This window comes from Buteo buteo, chromosome 15 (assembly GCF_964188355.1).
Source record: "Buteo buteo chromosome 15, bButBut1.hap1.1, whole genome shotgun sequence".
NCBI lineage: Eukaryota > Metazoa > Chordata > Aves > Accipitriformes > Accipitridae > Buteo > Buteo buteo.
This window is the reverse complement of record NC_134185.1, coordinates 24,545,622-24,565,060: the sequence shown is the minus strand read 5'-3', so window position 1 is coordinate 24,565,060 and position 19,439 is coordinate 24,545,622. Positions and strand designations below refer to the sequence as shown.

The following is a 19,439-nucleotide window of genomic DNA, read 5'->3' as shown; positions in this document are numbered from 1 at the left end:
TGCTGCTTCTTCCTGGCAGCAGTGAGACTGATGACTTTCTTTGAAATTCTTTCTGGGAATTTTTTCTGAAAAACAGTGTGTATCTTTGAAGGTATATCCTCCTTCATCATTACATTGTGCTTTTATTCTGTGTAGTATGTAGAGGACAGAAAAACTCTTTGCTCGTCCTTGTAATGTGGCAGGCCCACAACACCTCCTCATTATAAGGATACACATACATTCCTATTAAGAGCTTGCCCAGTTTGCGCAGAAACCCATTGGAATTCTCTGAGGGATTTAGCGGAGCATGGGCTCTGCTGGGGAGCCCAGGAGCAGCTGCATGCACTGTCCTGGAGAACAGCTGCTTGCATTCCCTGCTTGTGGGAATGGTATGGGAAGCAATCATTTGCTCTGTCCCAACACATCCTGCATTTCTTCCCAGTGAGAGCAGCACATTTCTCTCCTGTTCTTTGTATGGAGAGATCCTACTGTTGCTGCCTGTTGTGTGAACAAAATGCCTGCTAATGTCTGTGCTAAAGGAATGCTGCAGTTGATGTTGACTTCTACTTTAGGGGCTGCATTTCCCAGTTTGTGAATGGCTTATCTGAGGAATTTCTGTTGTGGGTTTAAGAGTGTGTGACAGAAAGATAACTTTGGTATGGGCTTTGCTAGCTGGGGGTGGGACTGCACTCAAGTTTGCCAGGCCCACTGGAGCAGTACTGCTTGCAGGAACAGGGTTCAAGTCAGGAGCAGTCCTGTCCTAGGCAAGCAGTGGGGTTAAGGAGGCAGCCTGGACCGTGGCCCAGCTAACACATCAGTTTCCCTTTCGAAGGCATGAGCAAGGTTGTGAGAGAGTTAATGGAGACAGCAGCAAATCATAGAATGTCTTGAGTTGGGAGGGACCCAGAAGGATCATCGAGTCCAACTCCCATGTGTATGTAAGTTTAACTTGTTGACACAACTAGGAGTTAAAAGTGGCCAAGTTCCTTCTGGACAATTCAGTATCACCTTCACGTTTGTAAAGTAAAACGGGAATAGAACCACCAGGACTGGCACTTGCAACAAACCCGAGCAGCAGAGTGACGGTGGGACTGTCCCCTACCTGGCACAAGGTGGCGATGTGGTGGTGTCGATGTTATAGACGTGCTTGAAGTTGTACAGGCTGATCACATCATCGTTCAGGGTAGCCAGTTCCAGGCAGCCGATGAAGCCAGGGAGGTTTAAGCTAGGAGGGAGCTGTGCAGAGGGCAAGGAAAAGTAAAAGGAGAAAGGTCACACTCTTTGTTTTGGTATCACGACAGCTTTTGTGCCTGGGGTCAGTTTTGTCCCGGTGCTCTTCGTGTTTTGAAACAAATGGGATGATGCTACCTCGGAATAGTCTTTGCAGTCCGTATCATGATATGGCCATTGTGCTGTAAGTTAAAATGGAGCACATGAATGGTCTCACAGTGAGAACAATAGGCCAGGTAAGGCAACTGCAAACAAAAAACTTCTTTTGTAGTTTTGAAGGGAGCACACTTGGAAAAGGGGAAAAGGGTTAAGATTTGACTAAGCACAGATCTTGCTCAGCGTATTTGAATCTCTCAGTAGATATTTCATATCTAATGTATTGACATCCTTCACTGCCAGAAGAATAACTTCATACTGTGATGAAAGAGAGAGAAATGAGAGAGGTCTTTAAACCCACGAGACTTGGATTCAAAGTCTGTACCAGTGGCTAAGCCTCACTAGGTATTATTTTGAACAGTTAGCATGATATAAAAACTCCTTCTTTTAACAATGGTCACTGCAAATGGAATTTAAATAGCCACATTGGTGAGGGGAAAAATACAAAAGAATAAAGCTGATAGAGCTAGTGAATCATTCTTTTAATATTAAAATACTCTGCCCTGTGGAACAGGTGTGATATTAATAACACCCCTTGTACTTCAGAGTCTGATCACTGCCAGTAACTTTTCTTTGGCTTCTCATTATTTCCATTTTGCTTATGGTATAATAATAATGGTAATACAGCAATGCAGAATATGTGTAGCTGTAAGAGAAAATGAGATTCTTATCAGCAGCACAGATACATTTGGTAAATGATCATGTTTCCTTTTTTTCCTTTGTTTCTTCTATTCTTTTAAATTATGTTCGGTATGAGACTTCTAATGGTTAAGTGGTACATTTCATATTTACAATGTAACAGGGAAGAAAAGGCAAAAGCTTTTAGCAAATAAGACTGTATGTTAATAAATGAAAATGAGGTGTCCATTCCTAAGGGAGAAGAGATCCATATGCTTATCAAATAATGCCATGAATCCTTTTCTTCCCATTCTCCTTCCAATTTTTCTTCACTTTTCTCTTTTCCTTTTCCTCTGCCCTGCTCTGGAACAGACCTGGAGGGTTCATTTGCTAGATTTTTGTTGTTGTTGTGTGTGTGCAACTATTATTCAGTCCTCAGTCCTATTTGCAGGCAATTTGCACCCAGGGTTCAGTAATCAAAAATTCAAACCATGGCATATAGCTGGCAGTCACAGCAATGCAAAAGCTCAGGAATATGTAAGTGCATTGAGTTAATCTTTGTTTTTATATTGTTAGGAGGGCAGCTTGTAGAACAGTAGTTAGATGTTTTTAGCACCTACTACAGTTAGCTTAAAGAACTTAGCATTCTCTAAAGTCTTTCTAAGTATGTTTTCATTCAGTCATGGAATTTTCATAGCCAAGATCACTCATAACAATTTCTAAATCCAAAAAGAGGACCTGGTATGTTCACAGAAGCAGGTTAAGTGAGGTGCTAATTCATGCTGACTACTAAGGACTAGACTGAAGCAACTGTCTCACACAGATCTTCAGACATGTCTTGCACAGGCAAGTCTTCATGCTGTTCTAAGGCCGGATTTAAACCAATGATAATTTAAATTCAATCAAATCACTATATTACTAGTTTCCCACACTGTCCTAATATTAACAATACATTACTTTTCATTTTTGTGACAGTTGTAAAAAAGAAACTGTAAGCATCAAGATGTCATTAGCATTGAAAAAACCTGGTAGCCTACAAACTTTGTGCAAGCTGGGCTAATAGGCCTGAATTTATACATACTACTTAACAGCCAGCAAGCTTTTTTCTTATTACATTTCAGAAAACTTGAATGACAGCTAACAGGAATCTAATCATCTTACTGTATGACATGATATGCTTGAGAAAACAGTAGTTTTCACCATGGCTAGAAGATGGATTCCTAAGATGACAAATGACTAAATAAGGATATTTTATTTATTAACCATTTCTGTTTTTAAAGGGAAGCCCAGCAAGATAGGTTTGCATTATTTAGTTTTGAATACAGAGTATTTATCTGACCAACCTGAAAGTCTGGAGGCACTCCACCAACGTAGAAAACAGTGTTTTCAGGTTCCAAATTCAGGAGAGAGCCAGGACCAAGAACCTCTCCCTTTTTGATGAATTTTTCTTCAGCTGTGCTGCTAAGACTGGGCACAGTTAAAAACATTTTGCCATGTCTTCCAATCCTGTAGAAGGGAATTGTAAGAGAAGAGAGTTTTGTATCGGCTAAACTTAAAAAAGAAGAAGCAAGCCTCCAACTCCTGGAGGGGTTTTTATTTCCTCACTAGAAGACTGGTACTCTGGGGGAAAAGAAGGAGAGAAACTACAGACACTTTCTCTTCCCCCCTGTGGCCCCTTGGGTCCTGGCTCTTCTAAAAGCAAAAAGAATTTCCATTTCTTTCAGAAGGAGTAGAACCAGGCACTGAAGACTCCTGATGAGCAGTTCTGACCCAGCCTTATCTGTTTGATTTTTTTTCTATTAACTGATTTTGGGGAAATGCACATTATCACTTTACCTCTCAATTTTGATGATGCTGAAGTAAGAAGGCCAGGTGCTGACTGGCTTGGCATCCAGAGGTATCTCCACATCTTGGCCCCCCAGATTATAAATGTACACAAGGTTGTCATTTTTAATTGCGAGACCAATGTAATTTTTTGCCTAAAACACCAATGGAGAAGGGCGTCAGGGCTACAACATTGAAAGAGATTTAATGCAGAACATTAGTAAAGGGTGGGCTTTATAGACTAAATGACACCTTTAAATCTAACTAATAAACAAAAGATTCATTCTCTAACTGCTTTCTTTCACCATATAAAACTGTACAGAAAAGGTCTCTGATATTTTACTTTATATCCATTTTGACTGAGGTAAATACAAGGACATGAGATGTCATCTGACCATAAATCAGTCATGTTCAGTGGGAAGCTGTTCATCAGTATTTAGTGTGCAGTGTCATATGCAGGAAATAGGAAGAAACATTTGTCTAAAGGCTAGGATTTATGCTGCAATTAAATATTCTGCCAAGAGGGGCTTCACTTGATTTATATTCAGTAGACACTGCTTTTAGAAAAGCTTAAAAAGAGAAGCCTGCCTCCTTACCCTTCCCAAGTAACAGCTTGCCAGGATTATACCTGGCTTGTGAGGTGTGATTTTTTTTCTTTTAGGAACCACAATTTAAAGAACAATTACATCACAACACTTACAGGTTGTGAGAGTATATGCCCTTTATAGGTGTTTCAAAATAGTGATGCACAGAGTGTACAACAGCAGCACAAGCCACAGGCAAAGAAACCTGCTTATCTTGTGGGCCTGTAACCTCAGAGATTTGGAATTGACACTGTCAGCAGCATAAACCTGATTAAAATGTGGCCCACAAAAATCAGGCAGGTGATATTAACTGCTTCAGAGCACCTCAGTACCAGCAGTGGAGATAGCGAGTGTGGCTCACAGCAGTGACAATCACAGCAGCATGCTGCATAGGCAGTCTAATTTGCTTCTTAGCGAGAATCCTTTACTGTTTGGGGTGAGAAGTTTCAAGGACAGGCATCTCGGGAACCCTTGCTCTTTGCTTGTCACAAAATCAGTGACAGTCATATAGTAGACACCTCTTATTTTGAAACATAAAGAAATAGTGAGAGGAAAAACCAAGGGCAAATAAACTTCAAACCTATTTCAATTTTTTTTATATATATAAAAATTAACTGGGTTATACTCTTACATTTTTGTTTCCGAGGTACAAAATAAATCTGTCTGGAGATGCTGCCAGCTGTGGGTTGTCTTTCTGAAACTTTATGTACAAGCTCATGGAAGTAAAAGATTTCAGTTCCTCCACGTTGATCTTTGGATTGACTTCAACAGCTGACTGGCCTCCAAACATCATAGAAACTTGGACCTGCAGTTGCAAGTGTGCTAAGTGAGACACATTATTGGTCTGGAGACATTACTTAAGGTAAATGTGCAAGAATACTTAGCCAGCAGCCTTGCTTATTGCAAGAGCGAAGTTGGCACCTATATATTGGCTATGCAAAATAGTTTGTTTATAACAGTCAATTCTGGAAGACACTGTAAAGAAGATGGAGGGAATTAATTTTAAAATTAATTAAAGCTTCTAATTAACTGCCCTTAAGCATATTCATAAAGTAAATTAAATTTCAGTGGGACATAGATGTGTGCTTAGTTGAATGAGGGCTACATCATTATGTATGTCACATAATGAAATTCTTCCATAGCTATAAAACTTCTACACATAATTTATTTCTTTGCTTTGGGAGTAGTATGACCAGTTTTCTGTTCACGAGTAATCCTCTTATATTACTGAAGTTAAAGTGATGAGATGCTAATAAAATTTTAAAACATGTTCATTTTAGTTCAAAATGCCTTCAACATTAACTGAAATAATGTTTTCAAGTTTAAGCACTATATGCCTGAATGACAAAATAGATTTAAAGAACAGCCAAGCACTGCACACGTACTAACTGATTTTTCCTTTTCTTTTTTAAGTAATGTACGTGGACAGCATATTCCAGCAATGTGAACGTACAATAATGCACTGAATTTTTTATTTATCTGAATGAATTCAAATATACTGTTTTAATTTTTGACCTTGGTGTTCTTGTTACAGAAAAATACCTCATAATTAATGTATGATAATGAAAATGTTTTTCTCTATTAAATGTGTGAGCCAAATGTTCTCTTACCCTGCAGAAAATTAATTCAAAAGAAAAAAAAGAAATACTCTCATCTCAGAAAAGTTTGCATTAAATTGCCATAATTACTACTGCTTGTAACTAATGTTGCCAGCTGAGTAATGACCTATTAGTTTTAGCTTTAAATGATTTTGCTATTGTAGCCATCTTTAACACTTAGGCCAATTAGGTAATTAAAGTTGCTACGTAGCAGTAGTCTACCATAAATACCATGGTAATGTTAATTGCTTGCAAATAGCCACTGTAAAGATTTTAATGACTTCCACAGTACTTTGTTTATCCAGTTGTCAGGCAGTGATAATGTCAATGTTTGGGCTTCTAACATAGCCCTGGAAAATGGAGCTCCTAATAAGATGCATTTGATTATTAGCACTAGTAACCAAAAGTCCCATCCGAAAGTTTTACCTTGCTTGCTACACTCCTGGTTTGAGCAATTAACTCTCTGATCCGCTGAATGCTGGAAGAAATATTGTTTGCTGGTGCCTTCTGTTCTACTCTGCGCAGTTTGTCCAGGAGTTGAGGGAAGACTTCTGTAAGTTTCTTCACTGCAGTTAGAAAAGACGTGACAGCTTGGTTTTTTCCTCTTTGTAATACTGGTTTTGCACCAGGAAAATTCCTCTTTACCCTCTTAGGTTAATTCACCTATCTCCTTCTGCTTTAAGAACAAGTCCTAACTTTGGTGTGTGAGAGGCAGTGATTTCAGAAAGGGTAGAGATTTATCAGAATCTAGTATTGCAAAAGTTTTTAGAAAGAAGTTTGCATAAAGGAGACTACTTTTTTCATGGGACTCCTAGGTACTACCATGGTGTTGTACCTCTGTAACACTTTCCTCAATGAGCTTTGCAAATGTTAATCATTCTAACCTTTTCATCTTCCTTCAAGGCAAATAAATGTTAAACCCAATTTTACAGATATGGCAACTGGAGCAGAAGGATTATTTGTTCAGCATCTCACTGGATATCTGTGGCTGACCTGGAAACTGCATCTGAGAGCTATGGTACATGAGCTCTTCAAATTCATTTTAGGGGAGATGAATAGGTTGTTTCCCTCAGGTCTCAGCTGTGCATCTTCTCCCAAAGGTTATCACCCAGATGATAGCAGCAACGGCTGTACAGGTGATGTGTCTGTGTGTGGTTCACAGCCCACTCTGCTAACAGAAACACTGCTGCTTTTGGACCGTGGTAACAGACCTGTACCGTACAACGGTACAAAGCCTTAGCTGATGATGCATGTGCACCTAAACTGAGAGTCGTAATCTCTTCAGCTTTCCTGCCTACGTCTGCCAGGGGTCATGAATCAGAGTCCTGGACCTTTGGTCTTTCACTGCTGTGTCTTCTGGTACATGTGCAAGTAGGATTGTTATCAAAGGGAAATGCAGGTGCTTTGTTGTGTTTAAAGGGAGAGAAGTCCTTTCCCAGAAAGATAAGCAGACAGAAAAATTACCGAGAAAGAAAAAAAAACTACCCCTAATTATAATCCAATTTCATCACATCAGATTCCAAAGACATGCTGCCCTTTGAAGTATATTTACACATCACATCAGTTTTCATCTTTAATTAGATGTAGGTACAAGTAGCTGAGTATAATGAAATGCGATTTTAGCCACAAGCTACATGCATATAAGAAAGATCCAGTAGTCATAGTTAATTTTTAATGACATGGATTCACTATAAAGGTTAAGACCAGATTTGTAGGGTTTGCAGTTATATTTTAGGGGTTGTTAACTTGTGTCCACCTGCCCTTGTATTCTTCCTCTCATATTTTTACTCATCTGAGAAGACAGCGGAGAGACAGAGGAGCTAATCCTCAGATGTACTGAGACTGTATAGAAGGGAAAGAAGGAAGAGTAGGCTCCAATCACTTTTCTGTGCTTCCAGTTCTGTATTGTCTAAAGATTGAAGCTGCCCTCAGCCTCATTCAGAGCAATCCAGAGTATGAGAAGATCCCATGGAGTCCTACCAGTCCTGCTTCACTTTGGATAGATTGAAAAGTTTTATTTGCCACAGTCCTGCCCTTTCTCTGCTTGGCTCTTTTCAATTGTGTTTTACTTTCCAAGTTCAGTGTAGGAGTGGGCCATATAGAGCTTTAGACTCTCCAGTTATTCCCATTAAGTCCTGAAAGACCTTATGTGCCAGGGGTCAGTAATCAGATATTCTATATAAGGCTTACTGTACATTAAATTGCCATTATTTTAGCAAATCCTCAAAGAACTACAGTGAATTTTGGGCAACAAATTAATTCCAGAATGCATCAAAATTTCTACTTAAAAAAACCTAACCAGTATAATAATCAACTTACAGAAAGTTTTCTCTGCCTTTTGAAATCAATGTTCCATTGCATTGGAAAAAAGCCCACATCATTCTCAAAGTAAAAAAAATTGCAAGCTAAGAAAATGATTTAGCAAATTTCAACCACTTTTTTTTTTTTTAATAGTCAGCAACAGAATTGGAATTGTGTCTGATCTAATATCTTAAAAAACTGGCTTTTCATCTGTTTGAAATTTGAGGTATTAAACTTTAAACACAACCATAACATGAAAACACAAAACTAACATCTACTACTACTAGTACTATTGTAAAATCTCACCATAAATCTCTTCCCCTTGTCCTTTATAATGGCATTCTTTAACACAGAAGAATATTGATTTTTGATTTTAGTTTTGGGGGTGATGGTGAGAGTGAAAAAGGAAAACTAGTCTTACCCAGTGATAAAATACAAAAAAGAATACAAGGGAAACTGCCAAGGAGGAAATACCTCAACTATAACCTTCCAGACACTTTCTCCTTTTGTGTTTTCCTTCCCAAACTGTCCTTCATCCTCTCTGCTGAAGCCTACCTGTTCCCTGCACCATGGCGGCATAGGGAGTATTCTCAGACAAACTGCACAGCCAAGACATGCTCTCACCTTTCCAAAAATCAAGTGCAAGCTTTATTCAAAGGCAATCCAGACTTGCCAGCTTAGAGGCTTCAGCTGCCATGGTAGTGTTATTGGCATGATGATCAGGTGTTTTGGTGTTTCAGGCACCTCTCTGAACATTTTTTGTGACTTTCTTTTGGACTTTGATGGGCATTCCTCCTGCCACATCAACCTCTCCTGGCAACATACACAGCTGATCTGGGAACACTCCACCATGCCCTGGCATGTCTACATCTGTCTTCCCAGGCTGTGAATCACAGTCACATCTGACTGGAGCATTACCCATGCCAGCCTCCTTTGTAGCACTGATCTGTCTTCTCAGCTATTTCCACCTGATCTGTCCGGCAAAAAAATTATCGTGGCTTAAAACAAAAAAATAAATGCCTTTAGATGAACAATGCCGTGGAAAAGCTGTTTCCACAAATGTAGTAGGGCACATGTTGCTGTAGTTTGCATATTAGCATCTCTCAGTTAGTTTGCGGTCAGCAGGCCCTCCAGGTGTTCTGATATGATCAGAATACTTTCAAGGTGACTCCCTACCTGCAAACCCACTATCACAGAGAAGACGTTTTTGCCAGGCACATCACATAGGAGCTGACCTGTTCTTTACAACCTGTGGTGCGTGTACCATGCATGTCTTTTTGGGAACATAACCAACTAGGAGAGCTGGGCCATCTTAGGTTTCTCCATTCTTACGGAGCCTCTCAAATGTTACTGGAAATATTTCTTACAGTATATTAGCTAGTATGAGCAGATTTTTTGAATCCTGAATATCTGCTGACATTTTGAGCATGAAGAACCAAATGCAGCTTGTGTTGCTGCTCTATATACTAAGCTGGCACTGGTAAATGTTAAATGTAAATCCAGTGTAAAGGTGAGTAAAACAAAAACCTTCATATGTAAGCTATAGCGGACTGTGTCTCTTAGATGTTTTTCCTCATACCATTCCCTCCCTGGATGCCAATCATATCCACATTTACATTGTCTTAAATGGGAGTTGGAGCCCATAGCCCACAGTCTAAACTGTGCTCTGTGGTGATCAAAAAACATTTTACAGCAATGCAGTACAACTGTTATATCAATTACACCTTTATGGAGCTCTGTGCAGTGACTAACAGTGAGCTTACCCATTCCCGGAGGGAGTGGCTCAATGTTTCCTTGATGAAAAGCTCAGATAAATGTGAGTTGCTTCCAGTTCTGGAGCCAAAGGTTGGGCTATTGAATAGTACTGAATTTCTTCTTCTGGAGAGAACCAGTTTTATACCAGTTATTGGGAGCACTCACTTAACCAAAAATAGCAGTGTGAGTGTCTTATCCATTACTGAATTCTGGAAATAACATGACCCTTGGGTTTCCCCAGTCTAGAGGGAAGAGTGTGGCTTTGGGGCGCTAGAAGCAGTGCTGGGTTTGGTACTCATAACACCATTTGCAGTAAAATGACACTCAAGTTGCAAAGCTTCTGACAGAAGGAGAAGGGATTTGGGGCAGTAGATCTGAGATTCAGACTTTCTGGAAATAGAGTCAATGGACTTATGGACCTTCCCTGAGGCACTTTCAGGAGGGAAGACATCACTGGACAGTGCTGCAGTTGATGGTACATATCATCAAACATATGCAGGAAATTTCTTGTTCTGGATTTCCAGCTTCCCTAGCTGTGAATACCTTGAGACCTTTGTGAGCCTACTGAACAGAGCCAGGAATACATTGAGCAATAAGTAGTGGTGCTTGTCAGCAATTTTTTATTCTGAATATTCTCACTTCTAGGTTGATTCTTTTCTTTCCTAATTTTTCTTTTCCTTCTTTCACCAGTCACTTCATTTCAGCTTCACTCTCTCTGCCTCTTTTTCCACTCTTCCCTATCATCTTCATTTTAATTTTGTAGCCTGCCTCCGTTTTTCTTTTGTCTTTTTATTTACCTTAAATTTTTCATAACAAGTCTTCTGGTTTTTACTCTACTCTTCCTCCTCTCTCGACAATAAAAGTGGAATTAATATGATGTTTACAAGCTTTTCCAGCAATCACCCTGCTTAAATACTGTATTTCCTCCCTAATCCTCTTTGCCTCCTTTGTTTAGACTACAAGCTCATCAAGTCAGGGACCTTTTCTCCTCCATGTTTGTACTACTGAGGGCAAAAGGGCCCTGTGTTCAAATGCTTCCCAATGTTAAAAAAAAAAAAAGTAAACCACCAATCATAATAGCAAGAAGTATTTAAACAAGCTGTCTACCATTCAGTGTGACCTTGGTACACTGATAAAAATGACTTAGAAGCCAATAAGACTTCAGCCCTTAAGTGTTTAAGTCACTTTTGGAAATGCTCAAGTATCCAAAAGTTTTAAAGTATAGTCAAGTCTCTAGAAAACTGCTGATTTTTGAAATGTTTTCATGGAGGTAAGATGCTAGAGGATTATATGCAATGAACATGCGATGTAAACAATTCATATAACATGATGTTGTGATGATCCACTGACCTTTTAATGCTAAGGAATGGCAAAATTCAGGTCACCCTACCTGCATCCCCAGCTGAATGCACAGCACTGTCGTATGCTGCTGAGTTGTGCTGGAAGTCTTGCAGGTTTTGAGACCACAACCTCACGTTCTCATCCATGGGGGTTGTAGCCTGCGTTACTGTCATGGTAGCACTTACAGCATCTGCAGTCTTCATTTTAGCTTGCTCCAAACGCTCTCTGGCCTCCACTACAAAATAAATAGGGGATGAGAAGAAATGAACTCTTTCAAAGATTCAGGCAAGCTATACCCAGTATTTAGAAAGTGGTGAGGCTAAGGGGATTTTACCTTCTGCAGAATGGGGACCCAGCCTTGCTTGGCTGGTTTTCTCTTTATTTCTACAGGGAATATTAAAACTTCCTGTGGTTGTTCTACAATCATATTAATTCTTAAAATTTAAGAAATTCTCATTACCATTCTATATTGTTAGAAATTTTCAATGTCCTTGGATTTTGATGGCTGTTACATAGCCAAGGAAGTTGGAACAAAGATGAAAAAATACATTTCATCAAGTTTTTAAAAGAAAATGCACATATTTGTTGAATATTTTTCATGAAAGTTATTTTGAAGGAGTGAAACCCAAGACACTGAAGTGGTTTTGTTTTTTCATACCTGGCATTTTGTGGTTTTTTTTTTTTTTTTTTGGAGTTACCAGCTACTGTATTTGTAAAACCTGTGGCATTTTGCATATGGTAATGTCTTGGCAGTAAAACCCAGCCATTTTTAGTTGAAGTTAATGAAGAAATCTTGACCATGTCAGTTTTGAACACCTTCAGATATACTTGCTGGATGGTCTATGATGTCTCTTTTCTGAAAAACTAAGGTGAGGTTTTGTCAATCAAGACTGCCAGTAATTACCTCCCAAATACTCTACTTGGCAGGTGTGATGTATATGTGAATTAGATTTGGACTATCAATACAGTAAAACCATAGACTTGTAGATTCTCCATGCCCTGAAAAGATCAAGAGTTGATCCTTGGAATCCTTGGGAAAGGACAATTGTAGTAAGGAGGATCAAGAAGAATGTTAGTAATTTCATGTGGCAAAACATGTAATTTGATTATGAATATGTTAAAGCTGGATGTTTGCTATCTAGGTCTTGTAGATTCAAATTCGTTTAGGCCTCCTTGGGACTGAAATTTTAATACCAACTTCATAGGCGATATGCAAAGATAAAATATGCTCTTAAATATGTGAAGATAAAGCATCATAAAATGAAGTTCCTCTTACAACCTGGCTCTGCTGATTGCATTTTTGTGATGGCTCTCATCAGTTGGCTTCTCAGAACACTCATTCTAGCAAGAGTGCCATTAACATGCCGGCTAGTGTCTGCAATGGTTAAATCATTACCTGCAGGGAGAAAATAGGAGGTATAGTTGAGTGGCATCAAAGTGGTGTTTAAAAAGGTATATTTTATCCTGTGGAAATATGTTATTAAGCATTTAATACACCATAGGCAGTATACTATGGCCTCTTTTAGTATAGGTCATACTAACGCTCTTGACTTCACATAATCTAAAGGAAAAAGCAACCTTGCAGGTCCCAGCCGTTATTTGCTTGACAGAGGCTGTCTTAGAAAAATCTGGAGACCTGTATCTCAGTCAGTACTATCTCTCTCTGCTTTACCAGAACTGCTAAGAATAGCTGCAACAAGTATACAGGAAAAGTTTTAAGGAACTCAAAAGGTCCTGAAAAATTGAAGAGGTGATTTCTGTAATTTGAGTTTTCTTTCATTTTCAGTGAAAAAAGGCCAAAATACCTTAAGATTTATTATTATCCTTCACTGGTGAAATCCAGCTTTCTGAACACTTACACTGTTGTGAATTAATTTCAGTTGAACTACTTGATTGAGTATATTTACCCGTGAACAAGACTTTGCAGGAACACATTTAAGCAGTGGTTGTATCTGAAATGGTCCTTTTGTGAATGAAATAAACTTTCAGCATCTGGCAGGATGACAACAGATGAACTACTCATACTGTGCCTGTGGCCATTTCAAGTACTTTGCGTGGTAACTTCAATCAATACACTATTCTGTTACAGCAGTAGTTCTGCCTTAGTGACGTGCCTTTGAAATTTATTTTAACATGCATGCTTATAAACTGACTGGGAAGGTAGAAAGGACGTATATTTACTGTCATCTGCTGTCCGTTGTAGCTCCATGGCTTGGTTCAGGAGTTCTTCGCTTTTACCTTTATGGTAAATGATCTGAGTATCAATTCCAACTGCAGCCTACAAGTATGTTCCAAAAAAGAAAGTCAATATAATGCTTATCAAATGTTCCTCCTTATTGTGTTTAATTGTGGACAACATATTACTTCATATAAATGCAACTGCAAAGTCATTGCTGTTTCATTTCATTTGAAGATTGACAGTTAGATTGGAAAAAAAAGTCTGAAAAGCAAAATTTTCTGTAGATTGCAATTAAAGTTTAGAGAAATGTATGCTTTTCCAGGCAACAACACTGAATAACAAAGATGGAGAAAGCACAGAAGTCCTCTCAATTTATCAACTCTAGTATGGTCAACGTGATACTCATGTTAGTTAGGCAATGTGACCGTTCATTTCTACTGTCATGTCTCATGGGTGATAAACACTTGCACTGTGTGGGGAGCTGCCTTGCAGTCCCCAGTAGTGTGCTGGAAGCAGAAGGTTGGACTTGAAATCCCACAGCCCTGTAATCTAACCAAGTCCTCTTGCTATCCCACTAATAAATTGCTGGTAAGTAGCATGTATATCAGTTGGAAACTATATATGTAAAAAAATACATATAAAATATTTCAGAACAGTGAGGCCAGAGACAAAATTAGCATCCTCATCCCTGCACTGAGTGTGTGAGTGGGCTCTTTGCCCCATTTTAACTTGACTTTCTATGAGAAACAGTGATGTTTCTGTTAGATGTCTTGACCACCTTTCTTGCCACATGGTGCTGTGTGGAGTAGGAGGGCTTGGGCACTAATGCCAGCTCAGGTTCCTACAGGGCCAGGGAGTTGTTTGGACTTTCACAGAGCAGCCTCAATTTGAGTGACAACACAGAGCAGCATCACCCTATACTTAGGGACAGAAGAACCTGTTGCATCTTTTCAAATACCAGGGGACTTTAGGCTGCAGAATAATTAACTACCTAGGATTTAATTCAGGAAATAGTAGATGAAGCAAAATGTTCAGTGAGAAGTTCAATGCTGACAGTTAACCTAAATCTTGTTTTTTCTTTATACTTAGGTGTCTGAAGTCCCTGAAGCATTGCAAGATAAAAGCTGATATTATGAAAATTACTCACATCGTTGACCCGGTTTGTTGTGTTCAGTGCCAGCAATGCAGCTTTATTAGCTTCTTCAATATAACCAGCAATATGTTCGTAAACATTTGAAGCATTTATTGCCCTTTGTACCAAACCATTTGTATCAACACCATACAAATTCCTGTTAAAAAGAGAGTAAAAGGAGGAAGAAACCAAACTGAATCAAACTAGTTTCAAATTGATTAATTTTCTTGACATTCTGTGAATTCTGACTACATAATTACACAGATAAATATACTTGGCCTAAGCAGTATTGTCTTCATTGTGTATGACCATTTATGTCAATCTGAAGCAGGTGAAAACTACGTGGATAGAAGGTAATTCCCAGTGGTATAACTTTGGGAATTTTGCCCTCAACATCTATGTAAGCAGCAGCAAATGACTACTGAGCTTTTATCTTTTTTTTAGCCTAGATTAGATATTCCATGAATTAACAGAATAACAGATCCATCAGTTGTCCTTCTTTAGGGTTAACTTCTAGCCACGAATGGAAAGACTTGTGTGTGCCAGTGATCAGGACAGATGTATCACTGGGCTGTTTATATTTTCCAAAAGTAGGTGGGAAAAGGGGGGGTGTCAGATGAAGGACTGCCCAGGGTCATGACACTTTGCAAAAAGTTAGAGTTAAAAAACACAAGATAGCTTTTCTGGCATAGTAGATCTTGATTGGCATATGAGGCGATAACTGGTCATTAGGGGAGATTCCAAACAGCAGTTGGTTCAGAGCTCAACCTTCAGCTGTTAGCAACTTTGAATAATTATTATTTTTTTAAGATTTTTGTGATAAACAGATTTCAGAGTATATGTTAAATATAGACTAAATAGATGTGTATTTACGTGTGTGTGTATTCACTTCAAAGTGTTTGCACACTGAGAGATTATTAAGTTTCCAGATTTGGTGTTGTTGCAAGAATTTCCTGCTATATTCCCCTAAGACAAAAGAAGAAACTCTATCAAATAAAAGTCTAACAGGCTTATAAAGCAAACCCATAGAAACAAAATTATTTGAAAACAGGCTAAATGTTTTAAAGGATTAAAGTTTCACTGCAGGATAATCTTCTCAACAAATAAAAGAGTCAGCACATTTCCATCTGGATATTTCATAATTATTTCTGTTTGCTTTCTGTTAACTTCCTAATGTGTTGGACTTGGTAGTAATTTTTAAATTATTTTGGTAAGGGATGAAGGCTAGCCATTATGGGGTATTTTCTTTCAAGTGAGTCTGCTGCCCCCAGTTAGCCGATCTCAGACTGAACATATTGTTTGGTTTTTAGGCTCTCTGTAGTTTGTGTGGTGTTACAGAACAGAGTTTCAGATGTCAGCTTTATACAATTGTATAAAAGACAACCATCTGTTATTTTTTTCTCTATTTTAATCTCCTATCTAGGGCATACTAATATTAAGAAACAATTGGTATTTAGGTAATATACTTGAAGAGTAGTGTTAATTTTATCTTCCAAAAGCATATGTCCATGATGTTACTTAAGGTAGAATTTGGTGAAATATTTTATTTAAGAATTCATTTGCAGCAGTGATTTTTCCATGGGTAGTCCCGATTGCAAATAAAGTCAAATTTCAGATCTGTCTAGAAGTGACTTGTTAGTAAATTGGGGAATGTTGATGCATTTAGTATCTTCCAGCAAAACAGGAAGACTTATAGTAAGTTTTTGGTGTTACAGTGGGCCAGTTTCACTGGAACACAACCTATTGAGTATCAGAACTACTCCATCTGTAAACGAGTTCTTGAAAAAAAAAATGATCCCAAAGCCCATTTCGTGGCCCATAATGCTGAACATTTTTAATGTGAATGAACTTACTGACATGAGCTGTTTCTGCAAACCCCATTTAACCTGACTGTATTATTTTACTTTTCGGTGATCTACCTTTCCTATTCTCTTGCTATGGGAAGAGAAAAACATGCCAAATTAGAAAAGGCAGAATGTCATGCAAGATATATGTTTATTCTTTGAAAAGATTAATAGATTTTGCTTAGCTCAACTTCAGCTGTTCCCTCTGGACCATGACAAGTCCTTCCATACATGACTTAACAGTGATTTGTTTAGTGCCTATTTACAGACAGCATATTTAATGTCACCGTGTTTCTGCTTGTCTTTTAGTTCATTCAGCTGTTCAGTCAGTAGCACTTGTATGAACAGAGTCTGCTGAAGTTAAATTTTACCGGTCCAGCTCATCAGCAAGTCTTCTTAGGTTGTGTGCATGATGCATAGCCTTTTCTACCAAATCATCATCAAACAGAGACAGATTGGCTAGTTTTTCCTGCAATTCCTTTTTTGCTCCATCTATTTCTGCGTAGAACCCTGACACATTCTGAAAAAAATATGGAAGGAAGGAAAGAAGATGAAAATTGTAAAAAATCAGGTCTGTATTTTTATTATTATGTTTTATTTTACTGTATATATTATTATAGTGTTGTTGTTTTCTGCTGTATTTGTTTTATGTTATATTTTTAACAGATCAAAAAGAGGAAAGATCTAAAAGAGTCTGTCCCATGAATGTCAGTATGGCAAGACAAATGCAGGAAGATAAAAATCAACCAAAAATTCTAGGAATCCCTTAAAAAGATATTAGAGATATATGTGTAAAATACAGAAGAAAGACAGTTGAGAAATGTCTCACTATCTTTTCTGTTTGCTCCAGAATGGTGACAATGACAAGTCTTGCAGAGTGAAGCACTAATAGGTGAAGTAATTAAACCAGATCTTTGCAAAAATCCCCTTATTGTGGTTCTTCTTAAATTGGGAGATGGAACCAATAATTTTTTTTTTATTTTTTTTTTTACCCCTTCTCTGTGAAGTCTGCAGGCCAGAAATTATTTTTTAGAACTTTTAAATGATACCTATACAAGTAAACTAAATAGTGCTGTAGTGGTTGGGCTAACGCATCATCCCGTTACTGCATGGATCCTGGCACTGTTTTGGCCCTGGCCGGCTGCATCTCTCCCAAAACTGCCTCCTTGGGGAATAGCAAGGGGCAGTGCCTGTGGCCTGGGGACAATTTGGCAATTGCTGGAGGGGGGCAGAGAGTTTAGCTGTACTGCTGTGAGCTGTGCCACATCATGGAAAACGGGCTCTGGTCCCTTTCTGTCTCCTTGCACAGACATCCCTCATGCTAAGAAATCTTGGGTTAGTCTAATTTGTAAATTAGTCCACCTAAATACTACCTATATGTATTTGTAGGCAAGGAGAAGTAGTATCCCTTTGCCTTAGCCATACTTCTTCCTTATATGAAATACTTGTGGGGAAGACCAAATGGGCTTGCAGTCACCTTCTTTCCAATACACAACCTTGCTGATATGTTTGAGGAGTATAAATGCGGCCTCAAAATACACAAAAAAAGGATGAAATGGAGGGAGAGAAAAAGGACGAATGAGTGAAGCGTGAAAATACTTATTGCTGATGAGGATGGAAGATGTATGATGTTTGCATACTACTTCTTTCCCTGCAGTGTGAATGTCCCCTCTGTGTAAACTTATCCACAAGAGTGGGGGACCTGAAATGATAAACTGCAGCAATTTGTTTTGCACAAAACACAGGGGAAAAAAAAAATCATACTGCTTGATCACCTAGGCAGGGTTATAAAGCAAGCTGTTTTCCTTCTGTTTTCTCAAATAACTTTTTCAAAGAAAAATTAATGACTTCTGATATTTATTTTTGTGTTAAAAAAAAGAAGTGGGCAACTATGACCAAAGTCAATGTCTGTGGAGAATTTTCATTTGTCTTAAATTACCTCAAAATGTTAAAATAAAACATGGGGGGAAAAAAAAAAAAGCTTTGATAAGTCCAAAATCCTAAAATTTCTAGAAATTTCCTGCAACACCTTGTCTCATTCAAAACACTGGATACTAGTCGACAGTTCCAGAAGAGGAGTTCTGTAAGACAATCTGTTTATGTATGTTTTACAGCCTGACAGTGGCTGGTTTTAACACCGATATCTGGGATCTGTAGCCTTCTCCTATGCTCACTTGCAGGTACAAGAAAAGGAATTTAGCATATAGTGCAGTCTTTTACCAGAGCATCTTTTGGCAGCTGCTTGTAATTAAATGATTGAGAACTCTGCAGCAAAATCCTTCATTCAGCTCTGCCTACAGTTAGGTGTCCTTAGAATATGATTATATTTCTGATGCAGTAAAATGTAATTACAGAGCTTTTCATCCAGGAAGCTTTATACTTTTTGGGGGGAATATTCATCAACATTTCATTGAAGCAGTATAAAAAAGGAGAGTTTTTTATTTAGTAGTCTAAACACATGACTTAAAAGTTCAAAAAATCAGGACATATCATTTAAACAAGTCACTGAGGCACCTACCTTTATTACCTCACTTAGCTCAGAGTTGACCTTTTGTGGTCCTGCCAAAATAGTTGTGGCACTTAGCAGAATGTCGTTCACTTCATCTATTTGCTCTTTTATTTTCTCATGTTGTTTCTACAAAAAATAAAATAAAATAAAATCGTATCCAAGCCCATCTGTGCATTGCTAAAATACAGTGTTACCATTTTTGTTAAATTTATTAAAGTTAATTCAAAAGATGAAGTGATGAACTAAATAGGTTTTAGACAAATTTGAAGTCTAAGTTTTTCCCAGACATCTGTAACAGCTGCATATTATAATGTGATTGTGCATTTTCTTGTCTTTGTGAAAGAAATGTTGGGTTTTTTAGAATTTATTAATTTCATTTTTTATTACAG

At 38.2% G+C, this 19,439-nt stretch overlaps 1 protein-coding gene across 1 annotated transcript in view; it reads right to left on the bottom strand.

Moving 5' to 3' along the window:
• LAMA4 (laminin subunit alpha 4) overlaps positions 1-19,439 on the bottom strand; it is a 107,600-nt gene that overhangs the window by 27,544 nt on the left and 60,617 nt on the right. The window contains exons 12-22 of the mRNA XM_075046773.1: positions 19,060-19,176; positions 16,913-17,061; positions 14,713-14,854; positions 13,568-13,664; positions 12,666-12,782; positions 11,436-11,621; positions 6,416-6,555; positions 5,023-5,196; positions 3,820-3,962; positions 3,327-3,489; positions 1,082-1,215 (exon numbers count right to left, since the gene is read on the bottom strand). Coding sequence (XP_074902874.1) covers positions 1,082-1,215; positions 3,327-3,489; positions 3,820-3,962; positions 5,023-5,196; positions 6,416-6,555; positions 11,436-11,621; positions 12,666-12,782; positions 13,568-13,664; positions 14,713-14,854; positions 16,913-17,061; positions 19,060-19,176 — 1,562 coding nt within the window. The remainder of the gene's footprint in view (positions 1-1,081; positions 1,216-3,326; positions 3,490-3,819; positions 3,963-5,022; positions 5,197-6,415; positions 6,556-11,435; positions 11,622-12,665; positions 12,783-13,567; positions 13,665-14,712; positions 14,855-16,912; positions 17,062-19,059; positions 19,177-19,439) is intronic.